The sequence below is a fragment of the Oncorhynchus mykiss genome, chromosome 19 (assembly GCF_013265735.2).
Source record: "Oncorhynchus mykiss isolate Arlee chromosome 19, USDA_OmykA_1.1, whole genome shotgun sequence".
Lineage (NCBI taxonomy): Eukaryota > Metazoa > Chordata > Actinopteri > Salmoniformes > Salmonidae > Oncorhynchus > Oncorhynchus mykiss.
The window spans coordinates 25,300,036-25,321,121 of NC_048583.1; the positions used below are offsets into that span (position 1 = coordinate 25,300,036).

General features: G+C 43.6%; 1 protein-coding gene across 14 annotated transcripts in view; it reads left to right on the forward strand.

The window, feature by feature from the left end:
- Positions 1-21,086, forward strand: part of nrxn3a (neurexin 3a) — a 427,764-nt gene that overhangs the window by 82,227 nt on the left and 324,451 nt on the right. For all 14 annotated transcript variants that reach the window (XR_005037682.1, XR_005037684.1, XR_005037683.1 and 11 more), the window contains exons 6-7: positions 13,705-14,006; positions 16,775-16,936. Coding sequence is in view for 11 of the 14 variants with exons in the window: in XM_036954492.1 (XP_036810387.1) it covers positions 13,705-14,006; positions 16,775-16,936 (464 nt within the window). In the remaining 3 variants the exon portion in view is untranslated. The remainder of the gene's footprint in view (positions 1-13,704; positions 14,007-16,774; positions 16,937-21,086) is intronic.

Below are 21,086 nucleotides of genomic sequence, written 5' to 3' on the forward strand. Positions count from 1 at the left end.
TACAGGTTGAAAAAGTCAGTGAAGACACTTGCTATTTGGTCTTCGCTATTACCTTTTCAGTAAATGGCATTGACATGCCTCAGAAACCTAGATAATATACAGTACCTCTCCAAACTGATTGTTAATTTCCCTTAATCATTTCCTGCTTGTTTCTACCATCCATAGGCCTAATGTAGGTTACCTCAACATGTGGGATGCAAATGTGAAAATGGTGGAGGTAGATTCTAGAGACGGTCAGTCCACTGTCTGTTGGGGTGCTCGGATGGAACGCATCACGAGAGCTCGGCCTCGCTTTTTTAAACGCCTGTCTTATCCGCTTCAAGTGGAGAATTATGGGCTGTCCTACCACCCCTACCCCCACTCCCTCCAACCCTCTCCCCTTTCTCATCCAAACGTTGTTACTTTCCCCGGTCGCCAAGGCAACGGCTGCTCAGCTGAGAAATGGCAGCGGTGCGTCGGTAGTGGCTGTAGCGACGGCGGAGGGAGCGGAGGCATCGGCTGGCCCGTCATTAGGTATCTACACAGGCGCTGACAGCAGAGATAATGGCCAATAACCCTGTATTATGTTGGGGAGTAAATGAAAAGTCTCCCGGGACCCAGGGCCTGTCATGCTTCTTCAGTTCCGGGAGTTATGCCTACACCGCCGCCCCAGACAGAAGGAACCAGGCGCGGGGGAGATTCACCGTGCCGTGCCGCCCCCCCCCCCCCCTCCCCCCCACTCCCTACATCCCTCTCTCTCTCTCTCTCTCTCATGGATGAACTAGCTAGGACTCTGAGCCTATGGGTAAAGGGTCTGGTTGATAATCAGGAATGTGAGGAAACCATTTCAGTTTGTGGATATTGTTATTCTTTTGACAAAAAGAAGATTGATATTGGGAGAGTGAGATAAAGGCACTGATTCATAGTTGCCATTCATTTGTTGTCAAACCTATGAAATATAGGCCTATCGGTTAATGGCCTTAAAGACTATGAAATAGGATGAATCGAATTCAAACAACAAAGTGAATGTATTTGTTCTAACACACTGTAGTACGCAAATGTACACTGTCGAATGTGTGAAATGCATTTTACATTCATTGCTCAGTCTAGACTGAAGAAATTACGTTTTTGAAAGTACGTGTTCAATGTCCTATTGTGTGGCTGTCCGACTCATCCTACCAGGGATTACTGTATGTGGTATTGTTTAGTATGTGATTTCTCTATGTGCTATTAGCATGCACTTGTACGGGTGTCATAGTCAATTACACAGCGTTGCTGTTCGTCATGTTATCAGGGATAGACTGTACTAAGCTCATCTCCCTGTACCCCGATGCTTCTCTCTAAGGGTGATATTAAACGATATTAAACGTGTCTGAAGTGGGTTATGATAGCTCTGGCAATAGCTATTCTCTTTGCTACCTGCACACTCGATGGATGCAGTCAAAATGGCGACAAATAATTCCCCACACCCCTTTCAACGAGGACATGTGCTCCTTCCCTCCTCCTCCCCTCCACTCGTCGTTCTCTTCATCGTCCTTCTTTCCTCCCTCACTCCATTCCGCGGAGCCGCTTGGTTCCGACAACGGGACGCTCCATTGGTCAAGCCCGGTAACAAATGAATATCCGTCTGAGCGCCTGAAATTACTGATGGTTATCTCTCTTTCGCCTCATTGGACAATTCCGCTATCATCCATCTTGGCTTGCTCTCATCCTTCTCTCAAAACCCTTCTCTCCTCTCCTCTCATCCTCTCTTCCCTCTATCTGCTAAAATGACAGTCATTATTTTCGCTGTGTCTGAGAAATGGATGAGAAGGAGGAGAGGCCCATCCCCCCTCTTTTTGCTCTTCTTTGATGCTGTCTTGTTTCTTTTCTCTCTCTTTTCTCTCGTTCTCTCTATTTTCGTGGCGATTATATGGCCTTTGCCTCTCCCCATTAGAGGAAATGTCTGTAGAGCAGGGTGGCCCTCTCCTCTTACACAGACAGACATGTCACAATACCACCTCAGCTTCAATGAGAGAGAGAGAGAGAGAGACAAAAAGAGGGAGAGAGAGAGAGACAAAAAGAGGGAGAGAGAGAGAGAGAGAGACCAAAAGAGGGAGAGAGAGAGAGATTCCTTCTGTAATATTTCCTGCAGTATTGTGATTTTTTTTGGGGGGGGGGCAAATAATTAGTACATTAGGCTAAAATGCACAAAATTCTGTAGGCCTATGTATTGGTATATATTGAAAATAGCGCATTTTTCTTGCTCTCTGAGTGCTGAGGCCCGAAAACTCTTATCAAATGCAAATGATTTGCTACTAGTCGGGCTAGATATGTCCTTCGCCTCAGTTTTGTAATTGGTATAATTGCAGTAACATCTAGCCATGATTGTTCCCACCTGAGCTCTGGTGAAAGGTGATCATGTTTTAATATGGAGCTCATTCTACCATGTAATCACTCCTTTGTGTGGGATATAATCTCCTCCCACAAGCAAAAGAAGCATCTGCACCCCAGAATACATGTTGTGTGTCGTGTTCTGAGCTAGTTCATGTAAAATCATTTATATGTGGGCAATTTAACCTTTTTTTTGTTTTTCTGGTATTCATTTATAAATACTTTTTTGGGACATGCAGTGTGATCGTATTACTGTAAAATAAGGCAATGAGCTGGGCCTCAAATAGAGAGGTGGGTATATAGAAGTTAACGGCGTTAGCGTGACTGAAGAAGCTTTAGTTGGATACATACTATATACAAGTCTCCACCCATCCGCCTCCACAGTTTAAGGAGGCCATAACATTTTATTTATTTTTTACCTTAAAGGGGCAACTAGCAGTTGCTACATTCATTTTTAAACTTATAAATGAATGATATGTACCCATTGATTCTTGAAGAATGTACAGTATCTTATGAATGCCTCATGAGCGTAGTTCAACTGTCGTACCCCACCTGAACCCAAAATATAAGCTTGTCTTACTCCAATGTTTGTAAACAAAGTACATTTATACAAACACTATAGCCTCAAAATATGGTTAAAACTAGCATTTGAATGATTAGTCCTTGCATCTACAGAGGTTACAGTTCCCCAGCCCCATCCCCATTTACCAATACAGGGGCAGAGAGAATACTTTGTTATTGTTTCTACTGCTGATTGCCACTTTAATCTAATTCGTTCAATATAATTATGACAGTTCAGTGCATTTAATGCTTCAGGTTTTGTACATTTCCCTTTTCAAATAAATCATACATAAATTCCAAAAGGCGTTAGTGTTTGCATTCAAGGTCAGGATTTTATATAAGGGTATTAGCATACAGCATTAAATTCACTTGAAACGGCCATCGAGAGTGCAAATTATACCGTGACATTCGGGGGTCAATTTTCTTTCCACAGGACCTACAATGTGTGCATGCGCCTGCATGAATTGCTTTTATTGGCTTTAAGACATATCATTTAACATTTTAATGTGTCTTGCACACAACCAGTCGTCATTATGTTTTCATCTGATTATCAAATAAATCACTTCAAAAAGTAGGCTAAGTAGGTCACCTGTGCACTTTCGTCTGCTTCGAAATAAATCCAGCACTGTGCACCTGTGCTGTTTGAATGGAAAGGGACATCTATTACAAACACCATTAGTGTGATAACATTAAGCCTACAAAGTGCCGTGTATTCATGGATGTCAAGGGAAGCTAGGCTTCCCTGAGAATGTTAACAATACGAAATGATTTTGTCATTCGTGTGTATCTGTGAGGTTACTATGAATTACACTGAATTATTTACAAGGTTTTAATATTTGATTGGTTACATATAATCATTTAGTGTATGACTCAACAACAAAAAAATGATGGCAATCATCCGTTTTTATCACCACTAAGAAACTGCTAGCCATTGGCTGCTAACAGCTGAGAACTGCTAGCTAACTGACAAGCACAAAAACAGTCAACAACTTCAAGAGTACAGACCCCTAGAAAATAATCTGACCGCCCTCTAGTGGTGAAAGTCAGAACTGCCAAAAATGCACAGTCAAAGAGGAGAATAATTATTCTGTCAGGAAAAGTAAAAAAAATAAATAATTGAGGCATACTAAGACAAGAGAAACGTGAAACAGTGTGTAAATAATAACACATTAGTGCAGGAAATTAAAAAATGTATTCAAATGCTGGAATTAAACAATTAACTATGCAAATGTGCAAAAACTGTGTGCATTAAGGAAATGGACGCCTAGCTCAAACAGAACCATGTCTCTAATAAGCGCCTGTTGTGTTCAGTGATTTAAGCAAATAAATGCCTGGCTATTCATTTCAGTTTTACGGTATTTCACTAGAGGAAGCATCCGTGCCAGGCAAACAACGCCCTTCTGTCGTGGTATCTGTAGTCCATGTATATGATGCTGTCTGGCCCAAAATAATATGACATGATATATTATTTCGGGCCATATACATGGACTACACAGACCGATGGGGCGCTGTTTCATTCGCTCTGATTCTTTCTCCAGTGAGATTGAGTCTTTCTGTCGGTGTGCATCTTGGTCAAAACGATCTACATATTCAGAGACGACCCATTCTGGGGTGGCCGATCAGATTTCAGGGGTGGCCGTGGTCTCTCTCTCTCTCTCTCTCTCTCTTTCTGTCAGCCCTAACGTTACCTGTAATTGAAAAGATGAGAGAATTCATGAAATATAACTAATGCCAGAGATCAAAAAGAGCTATCAAATTCAAATTAGCTGGGTATGAAATTGCTTCCAGTGGATGGCGGGAGAGACGGCTTTAAACAGTCACCCGCAGCTTCCACAAAATGGAATAACAATTTTCAGAGGGCGGGATGGAGTGAGAGGGCCGTAAAATGGATAATCCACATCCTCGTTGTTTCTTCGAGAGGCTGTACTCTTCCCCAGATTGTCATGTCTTCTTGTCTTTTTGCAACAAAGTGGCCCATACTGACGTAGTGGAGCTTAATGTGGATGGCAGAAAGAAAGACACCATTTTGAGTTTGAATGCCTCATAAGGCTTTTCCCGTAGTACTTCTGCATGTTGTGGTAGCGTGGGCGAACGCCCTGATTTGATACACCACTGGTAGGGAGGGAGTCGAGAATTGGCATTACACATGATTATAGAGGGAAATATCTCAATCAGCTTCTCTCTTTCCTATTTTTTTCTATCCCTCTCTCATCCTCCCCCTTTTTCCTCCCCCCGCCTCTCTCTCTCTCTAATTCCATCTTTCCCTCTGGTCCTCTCTATCCTGCATGTTACGTCATTTATTTTCAGCACTCTGTGAATAACACTTTTATTCTGATTAACAATACCGAGTTCGTATGAATCATTCCCCCATTTGCTAAGCAATCTGTTTCCACGTAAGGTGTCCTTGTCAGGTGAGGCAGAGAGTGTGTGTGAGAGAGAGAGGGTCGAGAGAGAGAGAAAGAGGAGTGTTGTAATGTTGTAGTGGGTTTGTTCTGTTGAATATGAATGGACCTGCCTGGGCCCGGTCCTAGGCTTGTTGCTTGTCTCCGTCTCTGTGTGTCACTCTGTGTTGAATAAGGCCGACAGATGGTCAACCCTGGAATTCCTCGACGCTTTCGCCCGGTCTCAGGCCAGATCCACCCTGCTGATAACGCCTCCGACAAAATGTGTGGGGTGTGTGTTTCTGTGCAAGTGCATGTGTGTTGCATTTTGTGTGGTGTGGGTGGATTTTATAATACTACGTTTGTGTGCTCGCGCCAACATTATCTCACGATTCCCCACCACCCTGTTTTGATACACAGGTCCTGCGTTTGTTATAAAAAATATAAAAAACTCCATTCACAACACACGTACAGCTCCTGTGTCTTTTTATCTAACCTTTTCGAATTACGGTAATTCAACTGCACATCCGGCTCAAACGAAGACCCTGTGCATTTTTGTCTAGATTTTTGTTTCTGAATGAAATGAGCTATGCTCCTGTTGAATGAAGCATGGCTCATTGTCAATGAAATATGCTCCTCTTAATGAACAATCTGTAGGTTTCCTGGAGAGAAAAGGCTTTTAGGACTAATCTATACAGGTGGAGAGGAAAGGAGAGAATAGGAGGCATTTTCGAGCTTCGTGTCCAAATCATCCCAAAGTATCAACAAAAGAAAATGCTTCTAACTCAATGAAGTTACTTATAGATGGTTTGGAGATGAAGCACCAACATCCTAATATGTGGATAACATCGACTTGCATTGGATTGTGCCACAAAAGTCTCAATTTTAAACAGTGACTAGGTAAATAAAACCTAAGCAGGGAAACCATTCATTTTGTAATTTGGGTGAACTATCCCTTTAAAACTGTACTTACAGTTGAAGGAAACAACAACATTTTATTGAACCATTATTTTTCCAAAACCTTTCTTGGAATTCAAATTCGAAAGATATAAAGAGCAAAAGAACACACACACACACACACACACACACACACACACACACACAATACTAGTCATCATCGGAGAGGTTCTTTTAAATTATTGTCTGATTTTACCGCCCTCAACATCCCTGAACTATTGTTATAGATAAAATACTCATAGTGAACAGTAAAACTATTTTAGAACCGGTGGGCTGTGGATGGAAAGAACACACACACACACACACACACACACACACACACACACACACACACACACACACACACACACACACACACACACACACACACACACACACGTCCGCAATGAGGCCACTTATGGTCAGTGAAGTCTCTTGATGTGTTGTGTTATACAGTATGAGGGAGAACAGAGAGAAATTGTGTAACCTATACCTTCATGTGAGGGTGTGTGTGTGTGTGTGTGTGTCAATTATGCTAATGCAGGGAGAAATAATCCCCTGTGTTTTCTGCTATTCTCACAGGGAACCCCAGGTTAATTTCACACAAGCTGTCCACCTGGTATTACAGAGAGGCAAGGAAATGAAGGGAGGGAGGCTGTGAGAGAAGGAAATAGATCACGGGAGAGTGAAAAGGTAGAGGGGGAAGATTTTATTTATCCAGGTTAGTCTCATTGAGATACAATCTCTTTTTCACAAGAGACCTTGATGAAGGAAGGGGGGAGGAAGGCAGGGAACAGGAAAATGTAGTGGAAAAGGGAGATGTGATGGGAGGAGGAGGTAAGGGGAATGGGGAGGGAAAGGTAGAGAGGCAGAGAAAGGTAGAAAACAACGTGGAGGGAGAGCCAATGGTGCTTGCTAAAACGTGCAGAGGGGAGGAGCGAGTCACTGGAGCGGAACGAGAAATGCAGCAGGGCCCTAGACTCAAGAATGTGCACAGAGAGAGGGAGCGAGAGCAGAGGGATAGAAAGGAAGAAGAAGAGCGTGTCATTGGAGAGAGATGCTGATATAGGATATTACTCGCTGATGCTCCTCAGTACATTAAATCAGACCCTCTCCCTAGTCATGAGTTCACCAGCAAGATAGAGGAAGATAGATACAGAACAGCACAAAGTGATGCTCTAAACCCTGATTTATAGCTACTGCTCTGACCAAAGAGCCTTAATCCAGGGAAATATTCAGCGAATTTGTCATAAATCATTTTGTGTCTAGATTATTTATGGGCAATGACTTATTCATCACAGATTCACTTTTTGAACTAAAACCATTACTACGGTGTCACTGAAGCCAGTCATTTCATTAATGTTTTATTCAAAACAATCCATATTATTAATTAATCAGGGCTATTGTAGTCATTTATCACAGTCTGTGGTGGGCTGTCATTTTAGTCAGTCTGTAGACCCTTCTAGACACACTCGCGAGGTTTTACATGACTGTGCGTTTCTTTAATCCAGTGAGGCAGAAATCCCGTGTTTGAGGGTCAAGAGTCGACCTGTCTGGTTTGAGGCTACAGACAGACGGGTTTTTAGTTCCATCAGCTGTTTTAGACTTGGGAATCCATCCCAGAGAACTCCCCGACCGATCAACAAGTTCAATCAATCAGGGTTGAAGTTAAAGCAAAGTTGAGTTGGAGCTGAGCCTCTTTTTCAAAATGCAACTTTTTTTCTAGGAGACATTTTTGAGAAGCCTTACCCAACCGGGTGGCGGTGCAGTTCTCACACCCTAAAACAGACAAGATATAGTGGAGCCAGAACTTCTTTCTTCTGCCGTTCTTTTTCTCAGACACTTTTTCCGTATGACCCCTGCCAGGTCTCATCCAGCCTCATCCATCCCCCTTAGAGTTATATAGGAAAGGCTTATGGAGACTGTAAAAATCATTACTGCACCATAAAGCACCCTCCACTCCATACATATTACTTATTAAGATATTCTTGGCCTATTCCTTAATTCCATATTTCAGTACAATCGTTATAGCTATTAAAAAGCCAGGGGACCTCTACCCCGATCTCCATCTTGCTGGTGCATTTTGGCTTTAGTCCGTCCTTCCTGTGTAACCTCCTGGTCTTGCGCCATCTTGGAATGTTAAATGGCCCCCTAGCTCACAAACTACACGTGTGTTTGTGTCTACGGTGCCTTCGGAAAGTATTCAGACCCCTTGACTTTTTCCACATTTGTTGTAAAATTGATTCAATTGTTATTTTCCCTCAATCTACACACACTACCCCATAATGACAAAGCAAAAACAGGTTTTTAGACATTTTTGATAATTCATTTAAAATATATCACATTTACATAAGTATTCAGACCCTTTACTTAGTAGTTTGTTGAAGCACCTTTGGCATCGATTATAGCCTCGAGTCTTCTTGGGTAGGACGCTACAAGCTTGGCACACCTGTATTTGGGGAGTTTCTCCCATTCTTCTCTTCAGATCCTCTCAAGCTCTGTCAGGTTGGATGGGGAGTGTTGCTGCACAGCTATTTTCAGGTCTCTCCAGAGATGTTAGATTGGGTTCAAGTCCGGGCTCTGGCTGGGACACTCAAGAACATACAGAGACTTGTCCTGAAGCCACTCCTGCATTGTCTTGGCTGTGTGCTTAGTGTTGTTCTGTTGGGAGGTGAACTTTCACCCCAGTCTGAGGTCATCAGCACTCTGGAGCAAGTTTTAACCAAGGATCTCTGTACTTTGCTCCGTTCATCTTTTCCTGGAACCTGACTCATCTCACAGTCCCTGTCACTGAAAACATCACCACAGCATGATGCTGCCACCACCATGCTTCACCGTAGGAATGGTGCCAGGTTTCCTCCAGATGTGCCGCTTGGCATTCAAGCCAAAGAGTTCAATCTTGGTTTCATCAGACCAGAGAATCTTGTTTCTCATGGTCTGATAGTCTAAGTGCTTTTTGGCAAACTGCAAGCTGGCTGTCGTGTGCCTTTTACTGAGGAGTGGCTTCCGTCTGGCCACTCTACCATAAAGGCCTAATTGGTGGAGTGCTGCAGTGATGGTTGTCCTTCTGAAAGGTTCTCCCATCTCCACAGAGTTAACTCTGTCAGAGTGACCATTGGGTTCTTGGTCACCTCCAAGACCAAGAAGTTCGGCTGGGCAACCAGCTCTATGAAGTGTCTTGGTGGTTTCAAACTTCTTCCATGTAAGAATGATGGAGGCCACTGTGTTGTTGGGGACCTTCAATGCTGCAGAAATGTTTTGGTACCCTTCCCCAGATCTGTGCCTCGACATAATCCTGTCTCGGAACTCTACGGACAATTCCTTTGACCTCATGGTTTGGTTTTTGACATGCAGTGTGAACTGTGTGGGCTTTTATAGACAGGTGTCCAATCAATTCAATTTACCACAGGTGGACTCCAATCAAGTTGTAGAAACATCTCAAGGATGATCAATGGAAGCAGGATGCATCTGAGCTCAATTTTGAGTCTCACAGCAAAAGGTCAGAATACTTATGTAAATAAGGTATTTCTGTTTCTGTTTTTTATTGTTTGAGTGCTTTCCGAAGGAACTGCATGTTGATTGGATATGAACTGAAACATACATTAAATTACAATATTGGTCCAAAGCTAGCTTGGATAGTTGATGCTTAATAGTTTTATCCATACCTCTTAATTTTTACCATTGTGTTCTCTGTCTGTCTGTCTGTCTGTCTGTCTGTCTGTCTGTCTGTCTGTCTGTCTGTCTGTCTGTCTGTCTGTCTGTCTGTCTGTCTGTCTGTCTGTCTGTCTGTCTGTCTGTCTGTCTGTCTAACCCATGTCTGTCTGTATGTCTGTCTAACCCATGTCTGTCTGTCTGTCTGTCTGTCTGTCTGTCTGTCTGTCTGTCTGTCTGTCTGTCTGTCTGTCTGTCTGTCTGTCTGTCTGTCTGTCTGTCTGTCTGTCTAACCCATGTCTGTCTGTCTGTCTGTCTGTCTAACCCATGTCTGTCTGTCTAACCCATGTCTGTCTGTCTAACCCATGTCTGTCTGTCTGCCTGTCTGTCTAACCCATGTCTGTCTGTCTACCTGTCTGCCTGCCTGCCTGCATTTTAGCTCCTATGGGCAAAGCTCTGTGGTCCCCCTGGCTTCCCTATGGTTTCACATTACCCATGCACACAGACAAAGCTTGTTTAGCCAGCAGTGGGCCATGGAGAGGTGGATGGGAGACAGGGAGAGATGGAGGGAGGTGGTGGGGTGCCTTAGGGGGGCGGTGTTTGAGTTAGAGAGAGGGTTCACTTCATTCCACTAAGCCTGGGGGAGAAGAACGGAAACTCTGAAAGTTAAACTAAACTTTCTTTGAACTGAGCGGATGTCATCTGAGCTGTTATGGGTTTTTTCTATTACAGACTGACTAATATATCTTTGTCCTTCCTCTCTCATACAGCTAACATGAGATGATACGGCCTCTCGTTATGTATGCACTCTCGTTAAAACAAGCTTATATTCGTTCCCCATTAATCTCCCTCTTCCAACCAAATCAGTGTGTTCCCTAGTCCGAATAAATTCTGCAATGTATTCCCTAAACTAGTATGTATCTCTACAGTACAGCACACCTCCCTCCCTCACATAAACCCAGACTATGTTCCAACTCGCCTCCCTCCCTCACATAAACCCAGACTATGTTCCAACTCGCCTCCCTCCCTCACATAACCCCAGACTATGTTCCAACTCGCCTCCCTCCCTCACATAACCCCAGACTATGTTCCAACTCGCCTCCCTTCCTCATATAAACCCAGACTATGTTCCAACTCACCTCCCTCCCTCACATGACCCCAGACTATGTTCCAACTCGCCTCCCTCCCTCACATAACCCCAGACTATGTTCCAACTCGCCTCCCTCCCTCACATAACCCCAGACTATGTTCCAACTCGCCTCCCTCCCTCACATAACCCCAGACTATGTTCCAACTCGCCTCCCTCCCTCACATAAACCCAGACTATGTTCCAACTCGCCTCCCTCCCTCACATAACCCCAGACTATGTTCCAACTCGCCTCCCTCCCTCACATAACCCCAGACTATGTTCCAACTCGCCTCCCTCACATAAACCCAGACTATGTTTCAACTCACCTCCCTCCCTCACATAAACCCAGACTATGTTCCAACTCGCCTCCCTCCCTCACATAACCCCAGACTGTCTCAACTCACCTCCCTCCCTCACATAACCCCAGACTATGTTCCAACTCAACTCCCTCACTTACATAACCCCAGACTGTCTCAACTAACCTCCCTCCCTCATATAATCCCAGACTGTGTCTCGCATAAACCCAGACTTTATCACCCTCAGTGTGTATTACCCAAGCTGGTATCCCTGTCTCCCCTGTCTTTCTGTCCCTTCCCTACCTCTCAGTAGTGGAGACAGCCTCTTTGCTCCGGGTGGTTCCCCCCTGCTCTGCTCATTAAGTATTGAGCAGTATGGAGGTAATGGATGAGCTCTAACATCTGGTCTGGCCCAGTCTTTAGTTAAAACAATACCTGCGTTAATGAATCATTGATCACAGGAACCTATCAGGAGAGGCGTTAGGAGGTGCGGTGGTATCTGTGATGTCAGGTTGCCTGGCCGACCTGGAGATAAGATGGGCGGGGGGTTGTGGGTAGTGTTTGCTTGGCTAATCAGTTTGTGATTGGTTAAGGCAGGTGGACCATTGATATAATAGCTTTGAACCAACTGGTGCAAGTGTATGTTTCTACATTATTTGAATGCAAGTGACAACGTCCCTTTTTCTCCAGAGTAGCGTGTTGCTGCACCCATCACAAGATACTGGATGTAGCCTCGAGGAGGGTACATTTTAATAATGGATGTTGTTTATTGTTTGGTGCCAAATCGGTGTGCCAAAGTGCCATGTCTAACACAATGGTGTATTTACTCTGTGAATTAAGATAAGTACTGGAAGAGTTTGCTGCCGCGTAGCAGCTGGAGGAATGCCACTGTAACTCATGATGTAGTGGTTTTCTCTTGTCAACATCCCTGCTTCAACATTCATAGAAGGCCATACGGTTAGAGCGTCCAATGTGCACATCAGACGTCTGGTAAATACATTTATCAAATACTTTTGGAGACTCGAGTTGCATTGGTTTTAGTTTGCCTAGTACACTAGAACCAGTGGACAGTCCTCAAACGTCAAGCTTAACCAAGCACGGTAGATTTGAACCAGGTCTAATTAATACAGGAACGTGTGCTTAAGGTAAATGTGAAGGTTCACTCTGGCTCGACCTGATAGTTAACCTATGGTGAGGTCAAAGGACGCTCTCCTGGACCTGCCCTAAGCAGCTCTGGACCTGAGCTATGCCTTCATATTACCAGACCTCACACATAATGCATAGGTGAAAGTGCCATTTTCACTGTGGAATGGATTCCTTTTGAGGGAATGAGGCCTGAAGACGCTGTAGCCGCTGTATTCAGAGGATGAAAGACGGAAGCCATTTTGTGTCGACCGGGGCCTTATTGAGTATGCAGAGCACATGTTGTAGCCCAGAGCCGGAGACAGCAAGCACGGGCTGGCTCTGATAAATTCCGCCTGGCCTTGGCTAAACCCACACACTCCCCAGCTTCTCTTCACTTAGCAGACAGAGAGCTAATTGAAGATGATCTCACAGATAAGTGCCCGACTGCACTCTTCCCCCCCCCCTTCCCTTCTCTTCCCTCCTCCCCACCCTATTTATTTCATTCTCGCTAGCCTTTCACTCTCTCTCTCTTTTCTTTTCTTTTATTCTTTCTCTCTCTGTCCTCTGTCTTTATCGCCGCGTTTCACTCCCTTCACTCTCTCCTGTCCTGTCTCTCTTTCCTTTTGTCTCAATCTCTCTCTGTCCTCTGTCTTTCCCTCTCGCTTTCTTTTTTTCTTTCTCTCAGCTGCAAAGGCAGTGATGCCTTCTCTCCTCTCCTCTAGTCTCTCTCTCTCGTTCTCTCTCACACACACATTCTCACATTCTTCCCCTCTCTCTCTCTCTCTCTCTCTCTCTCACTCCCTCTCTCTTGCTGCTCTCACTCTCGCTCCTCTCGCTCCTTTTCTCTCTCCTACCTTTTATCGAATTTAAAGCATAACAGGCCTGCCATTTCATAAGAAATACCAATTCAAGTGGTGAGATTAGGCTTCTGATGATGTTTGACAATAGCTGTGCATGATACTCTCCAATTATATTTGATGGTCACACTGCCCTGAGACCCAGTCTATCCCATATCTCCTCAGTGTTATTGGTGTCTGTAATGGTCCTTTTTCATGTACCTCCCTAAGTGTGTGCTGGTGGTGCTTTTACTGTGTCTTGAGTACATCGTTAAATGTCCTAGGTATCTGGAGAGTCTTCGTTCAAATAATAATACTCTCGGTTCTCAGTTGTGCGTTCTATATTAGGTTCTAACCTCTCTCTCCTTTTTCTCTTTGGTTTCTCTTTATCATTGGGTTCTAAACACCTGTTTTCCGCTGTCTGTTCTCCATTGCAGCACGGGAGGAGAACGTGGCCACGTTCCGCGGCTCCGAGTACTTCTGCTACGACCTGTCCCAGAACCCCATCCAGAGCAGCAGCGACGAGATCACGCTCTCCTTCAAGACGTGGCAGCGCAACGGCCTGATCCTCCACACGGGGAAGTCGGCCGACTACGTCAACCTGGCCCTGAAGGACGGGGCGGTGAGCCTGGTCATCAACCTGGGGTCAGGGGCCTTCGAGGCCATCGTGGAGCCCGTCAACGGGAAGTTCAACGACAACACCTGGCACGACGTCAAGGTCACGCGCAACCTGAGACAGGTAATAGTGGCTAGGGAGGGTGAGAGTGGACAGCACTGTGGTGCTGACACATAACGTGTGCAAACATGCAGATATATTCAGGACATTCAGGTCAACTGATACTGTAGGATAGGTAGAAGACCCATATATTTTGTTCGTCTTAAATAGATTTGACAGTTCCCAAATATATATTTTTATTGCGTTATACATTCTCCTGTTCTTGTAGTTTTTTTGGTCCGTTCACAAGAATTTTTACAGTTGTTTTTAATTTCGTCTATTTTTAACCCCATTGACTTACTATTTCCTAAAGACATGGTTTATTTCATGCCTACTTTGACCTACTTTCCCCTATTAATTTTCTCCATATTTTCTGAATTCCAAGAACACCAATTTCCGGTCTGGTTTTCTTCGGTCCACTGTTTCTTTGGTCCACCCCTACAATCCTCTCTCTCTCCCCTCTCCTCGGCCCCGTCTTATTGTGGGTGCTGGCAGGGAGAAGCTTCAGCCAACCACGACGACTCCTGTTTACCCCAGACTGATCTCTGTTTAGCTGTAAAATCGCCCACAAACCCACAATACAAAATATTCTAATAGTCAAGGTCCTGTTCCCTTCCACATCCTCAGTGAGAGTTGATGGAGGGTGGGTTCTGGCTCTAGGCAAGGGGGCAAAAGATAGACTAGGATTTCAACTATGTAAGGAATTGTAGTAATGGTTTTCCTTAAGTTCTACTAATATATTACAAATTATATTTATATTTTTTGTCAAATACAATAATGCCAAATGTAATGGAAACGTTTTCATATTGCTACTATAGTAGTGTTTTTAATCTGATCTCTACTCAGTTTAGGAGAAAGCTCAAAGCTGAAATGGATGCTTTGTGAAGGTGCTGTATGAAGTCTAGCTAGTTACATTCCATACGGCTAATTACGCAATCTGGGAAGGGTGTTTCTTTTAAAGGAGCATTATCTCATGGGAAAGTCGAGCAGCTCTTTGGAATCTAAACCAGGTTGATATTCTATGTAAGTATGTATGTTATGTCATCACTTCATCAAGGTCAACTCAAGGTTCATCCCTCTACCTATGGAATACTCTGGATTTCAAATTGAGCTCTATGCCATAAAATATTTCCCTTTTTCTCTTATACCCACTTTATCGCTCTATTTATTTTTCTTAATTATTTCTCTCTTTCTCTCTGTCTCTCTCTCAATCACCCTCTCTCTCTCTCTCTTTTCCCCGAGAACAAGCTTTTGTAGAAAATCAGAACTAACCACTCATGGAATGAGTCATTGTCCTACTAACTGTTGCCTAACCAGCTATTGTACTAACAACACCTTAACTCTTCATCATTGTTTATTAATTTTTTTATTTTTTTATTTTTTTATTAACAACCCCTCTGTTCACTATTTAATTTCCTTTCTTCCCCCTTTTCCTCAAAGCAATCAGGCATTGGACACGCTATGGTAAACAAACTCCATTGTCTGGTAGATATCATTCCAATTTTCCTTTTTTTGGGGTTTGCTGTGTGCTCCTTCCTTCCTTCCCCTCTTCCTTTTTCTTTGACTCTTCATTCTAGACACCATTGTCAAAAAAACGTGGAAATGGGGTTGGTATTTCTTGGCTTTCTTTATATTGGATTCTCTCCCTCCATCGTTCATGATTTGATTCTATCGTTCATCTTTCTTTTTCTCACACTAGCTTCTCTCCTCTTCTGCTTTCCTTTCTACAACTTCTCCCTCTCTATTCCAAAGCCCTCCAAATCAAGTCTTTCTTTAGGGCTTACTGTTTGACTAAAACCTCCTTTGCATTCCCTATGTTTTGGCCGATGACTGTCGACCAAACTGCCAGAAGCTTTCCACAACTACAACTACAAAAAAAGAGGAAAGAAAACCCAAAAGTACACCAATGGGAGCTCTGACAGTTGTTTCCAGTACACAGTGGCGCATGGCATGCCTAAACTTCTCCATCCTTCCCTTCGATCTCACACTATCCTCATCCCTTGCTTTCCCAATAACCTGCCTAACTAACACTTAACTCACCTGCCATTCACGCTGTCATTTGTGTGTGGTGAATGTTTATAGAAGTGGCGATTCTGATGCTACACCTCCCTTGATAACCCCCCCTCTCATGGCTTTTGGTGTGGTCTGATTGTGTAGTGATTGGGCTTTGGCATGTTCCATCCAGCTGACTTAGAGGTTAGCCCTTGCTTTGTGTTAGCACCCCATTCACTCAACTCATCTTGTTATTAAGAAGATAACTAACTACAACATGGCTATGATACTCATGGCTTGTTCATATGTAGAATTAGCAGCACATCCCTTTTTTTGCATGCTTGTTAATGTCTCCACTATCCAGATATCAACTCAAACTAAAACGAGCACAATCAATTTATCCTTGGTGTTGTTGGCATCCTACTAACCCTTCAAGTCTAACCAAATGCCAAATCCCCAAAGAAACCTCATTTACTAACTTGCATCAAAGTTAAAGAAAATATGTCAGTGGGAATATTTTCTTTATCTGCCCTGGTTGAGCGTAAGAGTTGACGTACATGACAGAAACACAGATGAATCCAATGACATGGTCCAGGTTGTGGGACTGGGCCACACACTTGAAGTCATTACACTAGCGAGCATTACTAAGACACAATATCGAGACAAAAACCTAGTCCCTGTTAGATTAACCTGAGCATAAACCTCTGCCTACACCCTGACCCCCGTACCCTCCTTTCTCCCCCAAAACCCAAGATGGTCATGAGTGGACTTTCTCCTTCCTGGTTCTTCCCGTTGTCTAGGTGACGATATCAGTTGACGGTATCCTGACGACCACGGGGTATACCCAGGAGGACTACACCATGCTGGGCTCCGATGACTTCTTCTACGTGGGTGGAAGCCCCAGCACCGCCGACCTGCCTGGGTCTCCTGTCAGCAACAACTTCATGGGCTGCCTCAAAGAGGTGAGACTGCTGCAATATGTACATTTACATTCAAGTGGAACTTACAGGGTTTTAACAACTTTGCAGATATGAAACAAATATCAGTAGAAAAAATATCAAATTCCCAGTTTATGCTTCAAAAGCAACTTTATAAGAGGTTTTAGAAATAGGGTTTTATTTGACTCAAAATGTCATAACTTACATAAAGGCATTGTTGGCAGAATAGATGGATGCAGTTCAAAGCATGATTAATATACAGTGCATTCGGAAAGTATTCAGACCCCTTCATTTTTCCACATTTTGTTACGTTACAGCCTCATTCTAAAATGGATTAAATAAAAAATTGTCCTTATCAATCTACACACAATACCCCATAATGACAAAGCAAAAACAGGTTTTTAGAAATGTTTCCAAATGTATTCAAATAAAAACAGAAATACCTTATTTACATATGTATTCAGACCCTTTGCTATGAGACTCGAAATTGAGCTCAGGTGCATCCTGTGTACATTGATCATCCTCGAGATGTTTTTACAGCTTGATTGGAGTTCAGCTGTGGTAAATTCAAATGATTGGACATGATTTGGAAAGGCACACACCTGTCTATATAAGGTCCCACAGTTGACAGAGCATGTCCGAGCAAAAACCAAGCCATGAGGTCGAAGGAATTGTCCGTAGAACTCAGAGAAAGGATTGTGTTGAGGCACAGATCTGGGTACCAAAATATTTCTGCAGCATTGAAGGTCCCTAAGAAAACAGAGGCCATCATTCTTAAATGGAAGAAGTTTGGACCCACCTAGACTCTTCCTAGAATTGTCCGCCCGGCTAAACTGAGCAATCGAGGGAGAAGGGCTTTGGTCAGAGAGTTGACCAATAACCTGGTGTTCACTCTGACAGGGCTCCAGAATTGGTTAGCTAGCAAGAATTGTGAATTGCTTTGCTAGCTACCGATGCTGAACTTGAATGACTGTTATCCACAGTTAGCCTATCTGTTAGTTGTCAACCGTGCATGACTTGGGCAGGAGCTCACTGGAGCTGAGTACCGACACCTCAAATGTTCTACTGCTTGAGCTCCTGCATCTCTATAGAATATTAGCTCAAAAGTATTGTGGAGCTCCTGCACCTAAATCTAAACAGTACCAGCACCAAAAATGAGTACTGGCACCTATTTCAGTCCAAGTCAAGCACTGGTTGTCAATCAAATGTATTTGGCATCGATCAAATTGGCTGCCAGGAAGGCAAGTTCCAAAAACAGGCAAGCTGCGGAAGGATGAGCAGGCTACTATTCCCCATTGTTTCAATGCAATTTTGACGGCCAACTAGCTTAAAAAGTTTGAGGGTTTATCTAATTTTCTCTAGTTAGATTTGAGCTTATCTCGCTCTGGCTAGCATTATTTGTTGATCTTGTTGTTGATGTGCATAGGCAAATGAGGGGAAGAGAGCCTACCTTTTTATGGTTGTTTGATCAATAGGACTGTGAAATGTCTAAATGTAAGAGGAGAAATCCATTCAGGTGTATTTTGGGGCTTTTGGCGAATGCGTTCTAAAGATCTAAAGTCCTGCTGTTGCTGCTGCCTGTAAACACACAGTCCAGTTCAAGGTGAATGATGGCAGGGCCCGTGTGGCAAATGGCTTATTTAGGCCTACTGTAGCTCTGATTGGTTAGGGTGCACCGGTCTGCGTAAACTCTGGTCCTGGACAAGACAGATGTTTTATTTATTCAGAAATGACTGACTATACATCAGTCCCAAACATTCAATGAATTTATGAAAAGTTGAAAATTACCATATCTAAGTGCTCGCTTGTCATAAAATGTAAAAAAAAAATATTTAAAAAAAGTCTTCCTGGGTGTGTATTTGAACAATTTTAATTTCATGTTGCTAAAACGCTGTCAGTTCCACTTTAACATTTGAGTCATTTAGCAGACGCTCTTATCCAGAGTGACTTACAGTTAGTGTATTCATCTTAAGATAGCTAGGTGAGACAACCACACATCACCACTGTCACATTTGCATTTTAGTCATTTAGTAGAAGCTCTTATCCAGAGCCACTTGCAATCAGTGCAATATGTGAGTCTGTGCTTTACACCAGTGTTTCAAAAATGGCTGGTTAGGACCAAATGGTCCAGTGGGTTACTGTTCAAGCTTGGGTTGAACGTTTGGGAACCGCTATTAACAGTACTGTGGGTTCGCTAAAATGTGTTGAATGTCATAGGTTACTTGTAAAGAGTGTATCTTGCAGTGTGTATTATGCTCTGTGGATCCTATGAAGTCAGGACTAAATTCAATAAAGCCCATCTGGTTTTGAAGAAGGGAGAGCTTTCAGTATCTTCTGGGAGCCATCTGATCCAATTCACAGTGGTTATTCATTTCCACCCGACATCAAATTGTTGCAGGCGCATTTAATTTTGTTTTTCAATTGTTGGTAAATCATTTGATTACGGCCGCGGACGTCAAGCAGTTGCCTGGATGCAGAGGCTCAGGTGAAGTGATGGGATGGGATTCGTTGACTATGCAGCTGGGTTTAAATCTAGGAAGGAAAGGGACAGTCTGAAAACGGGTCTGTTTGTTCCATTGGGTCTGTTCCTGCTCAGAGATGTTTTGATTAAGCCAATTTTTTTAACAGTGTCACAGTTTCCCTCTGAGCACACAAACACACACAGTTCCCTGGAGCTGGTGATGTCATCTTTTAGCGCTTGGCTGGAGACGGTTGCTGCAGTGTGGCAGTATGGTCCTGTATCTCTCTGGAGCTGTTCCCTACTGGTACACACACACACACACACACACAAACATACATACACACAAAATACACACTTTCACCCCCTGCCCAAACACATGTTCCCACACCCCCTGCCACCTCCTCACCACCTCTCCATCAGAGCGTCATGTAGCCCAGGAGATCGGGGGAAATGTGTAGCAGCCATATATTCTCCCTTGCCCTACTTCCTGCTCTGTGCCATGCTGGGCAGGTCTGCCCATACTGACCCAATCACCACTGTATCACTGGGGCCACTAGCTCACCAACACCATGATGCACGCGACCATGTATGAACACGCATGTACTTACACAAATGTTTACACACTTTTACTGGTCCTAGGGAAGTCATGTTCCCTCCACGTTGATCAAAATGCATTTAGTCCCTATTCCTTTCATTCCATCTCCTCTCAATACATGGGACACACACACACACACACACGCAAACATGGCGCGGGAGAGAATAGGGGACATTTTATGGGCTCCTGCCCATAATGTTTCTGCCATCGTTTCCTATGACTGAAAATAGTGTCTGGACATCAGAACAGCTATCACTAACCTCAATTTGGACGAGAACTTCTACTTCAATGAGTCGGAGGATAAATACATGCTGATTAGCCCAAATCTCCAACACTATAGAGGCCGGCGTGGGGAATACCTGACGAGACCATGTCGACGAGTGGATAAATTACCCCTACACTCCGTTCTATTGGCAAACGTGCAATCACTGGAGAATAAACCGGATGAGCTCCGTTCGAGACTATCCTGTGAACGTGATCTGAAGAACTGTAATACCCAATGTATCTGAGTCTTGGCTGAACAAGGATTTGGCAAATATACAGTGCCTCCGCAAAGTATTCAGATCCCTTGACTTTTTCCACCTTTTGTTACGTTACAGCCTTATTCTAAAATGAATTTAAAAAAAACAAAAAAACTCAGCAATCTACAATGACGTAGAGAAATCTTTGCACATTTATTAAAAATAAAAACATAAATAGCTTATTTACATAAGTATTCAGACCCTTTGCTATGAGACTCGAAATTGAGCTCAGGTGCATCTTGTTTCAATTTATCATCCTTGAGCTGTTTCTACAACTTGATAGGCACACACCTGTCTGTATAAGGTCCCACAGTTGACAGAGCAAAAACCAAGCCATGAGGTCGAAGGAATTGTCCGTAGAGCTCCGAGACGACAGCATTATGTTGAGGATTGAAAGTCCCCAACAACACAGTGGCCTCCAAGATTATTAAATGTAAGAAGTTTGGAAGGACAACCATCACTGCAGCACTCCATCAATCAGACCTTAATTATAGAGTGGCCAGACAGAAGCCTCTCCTCAGAAAAAGGCACATGACAGGTTCGAGGTTCTGCTCGCCTGAGTTAGAATAACTCATGATGAACTGTAAACCATAGTGT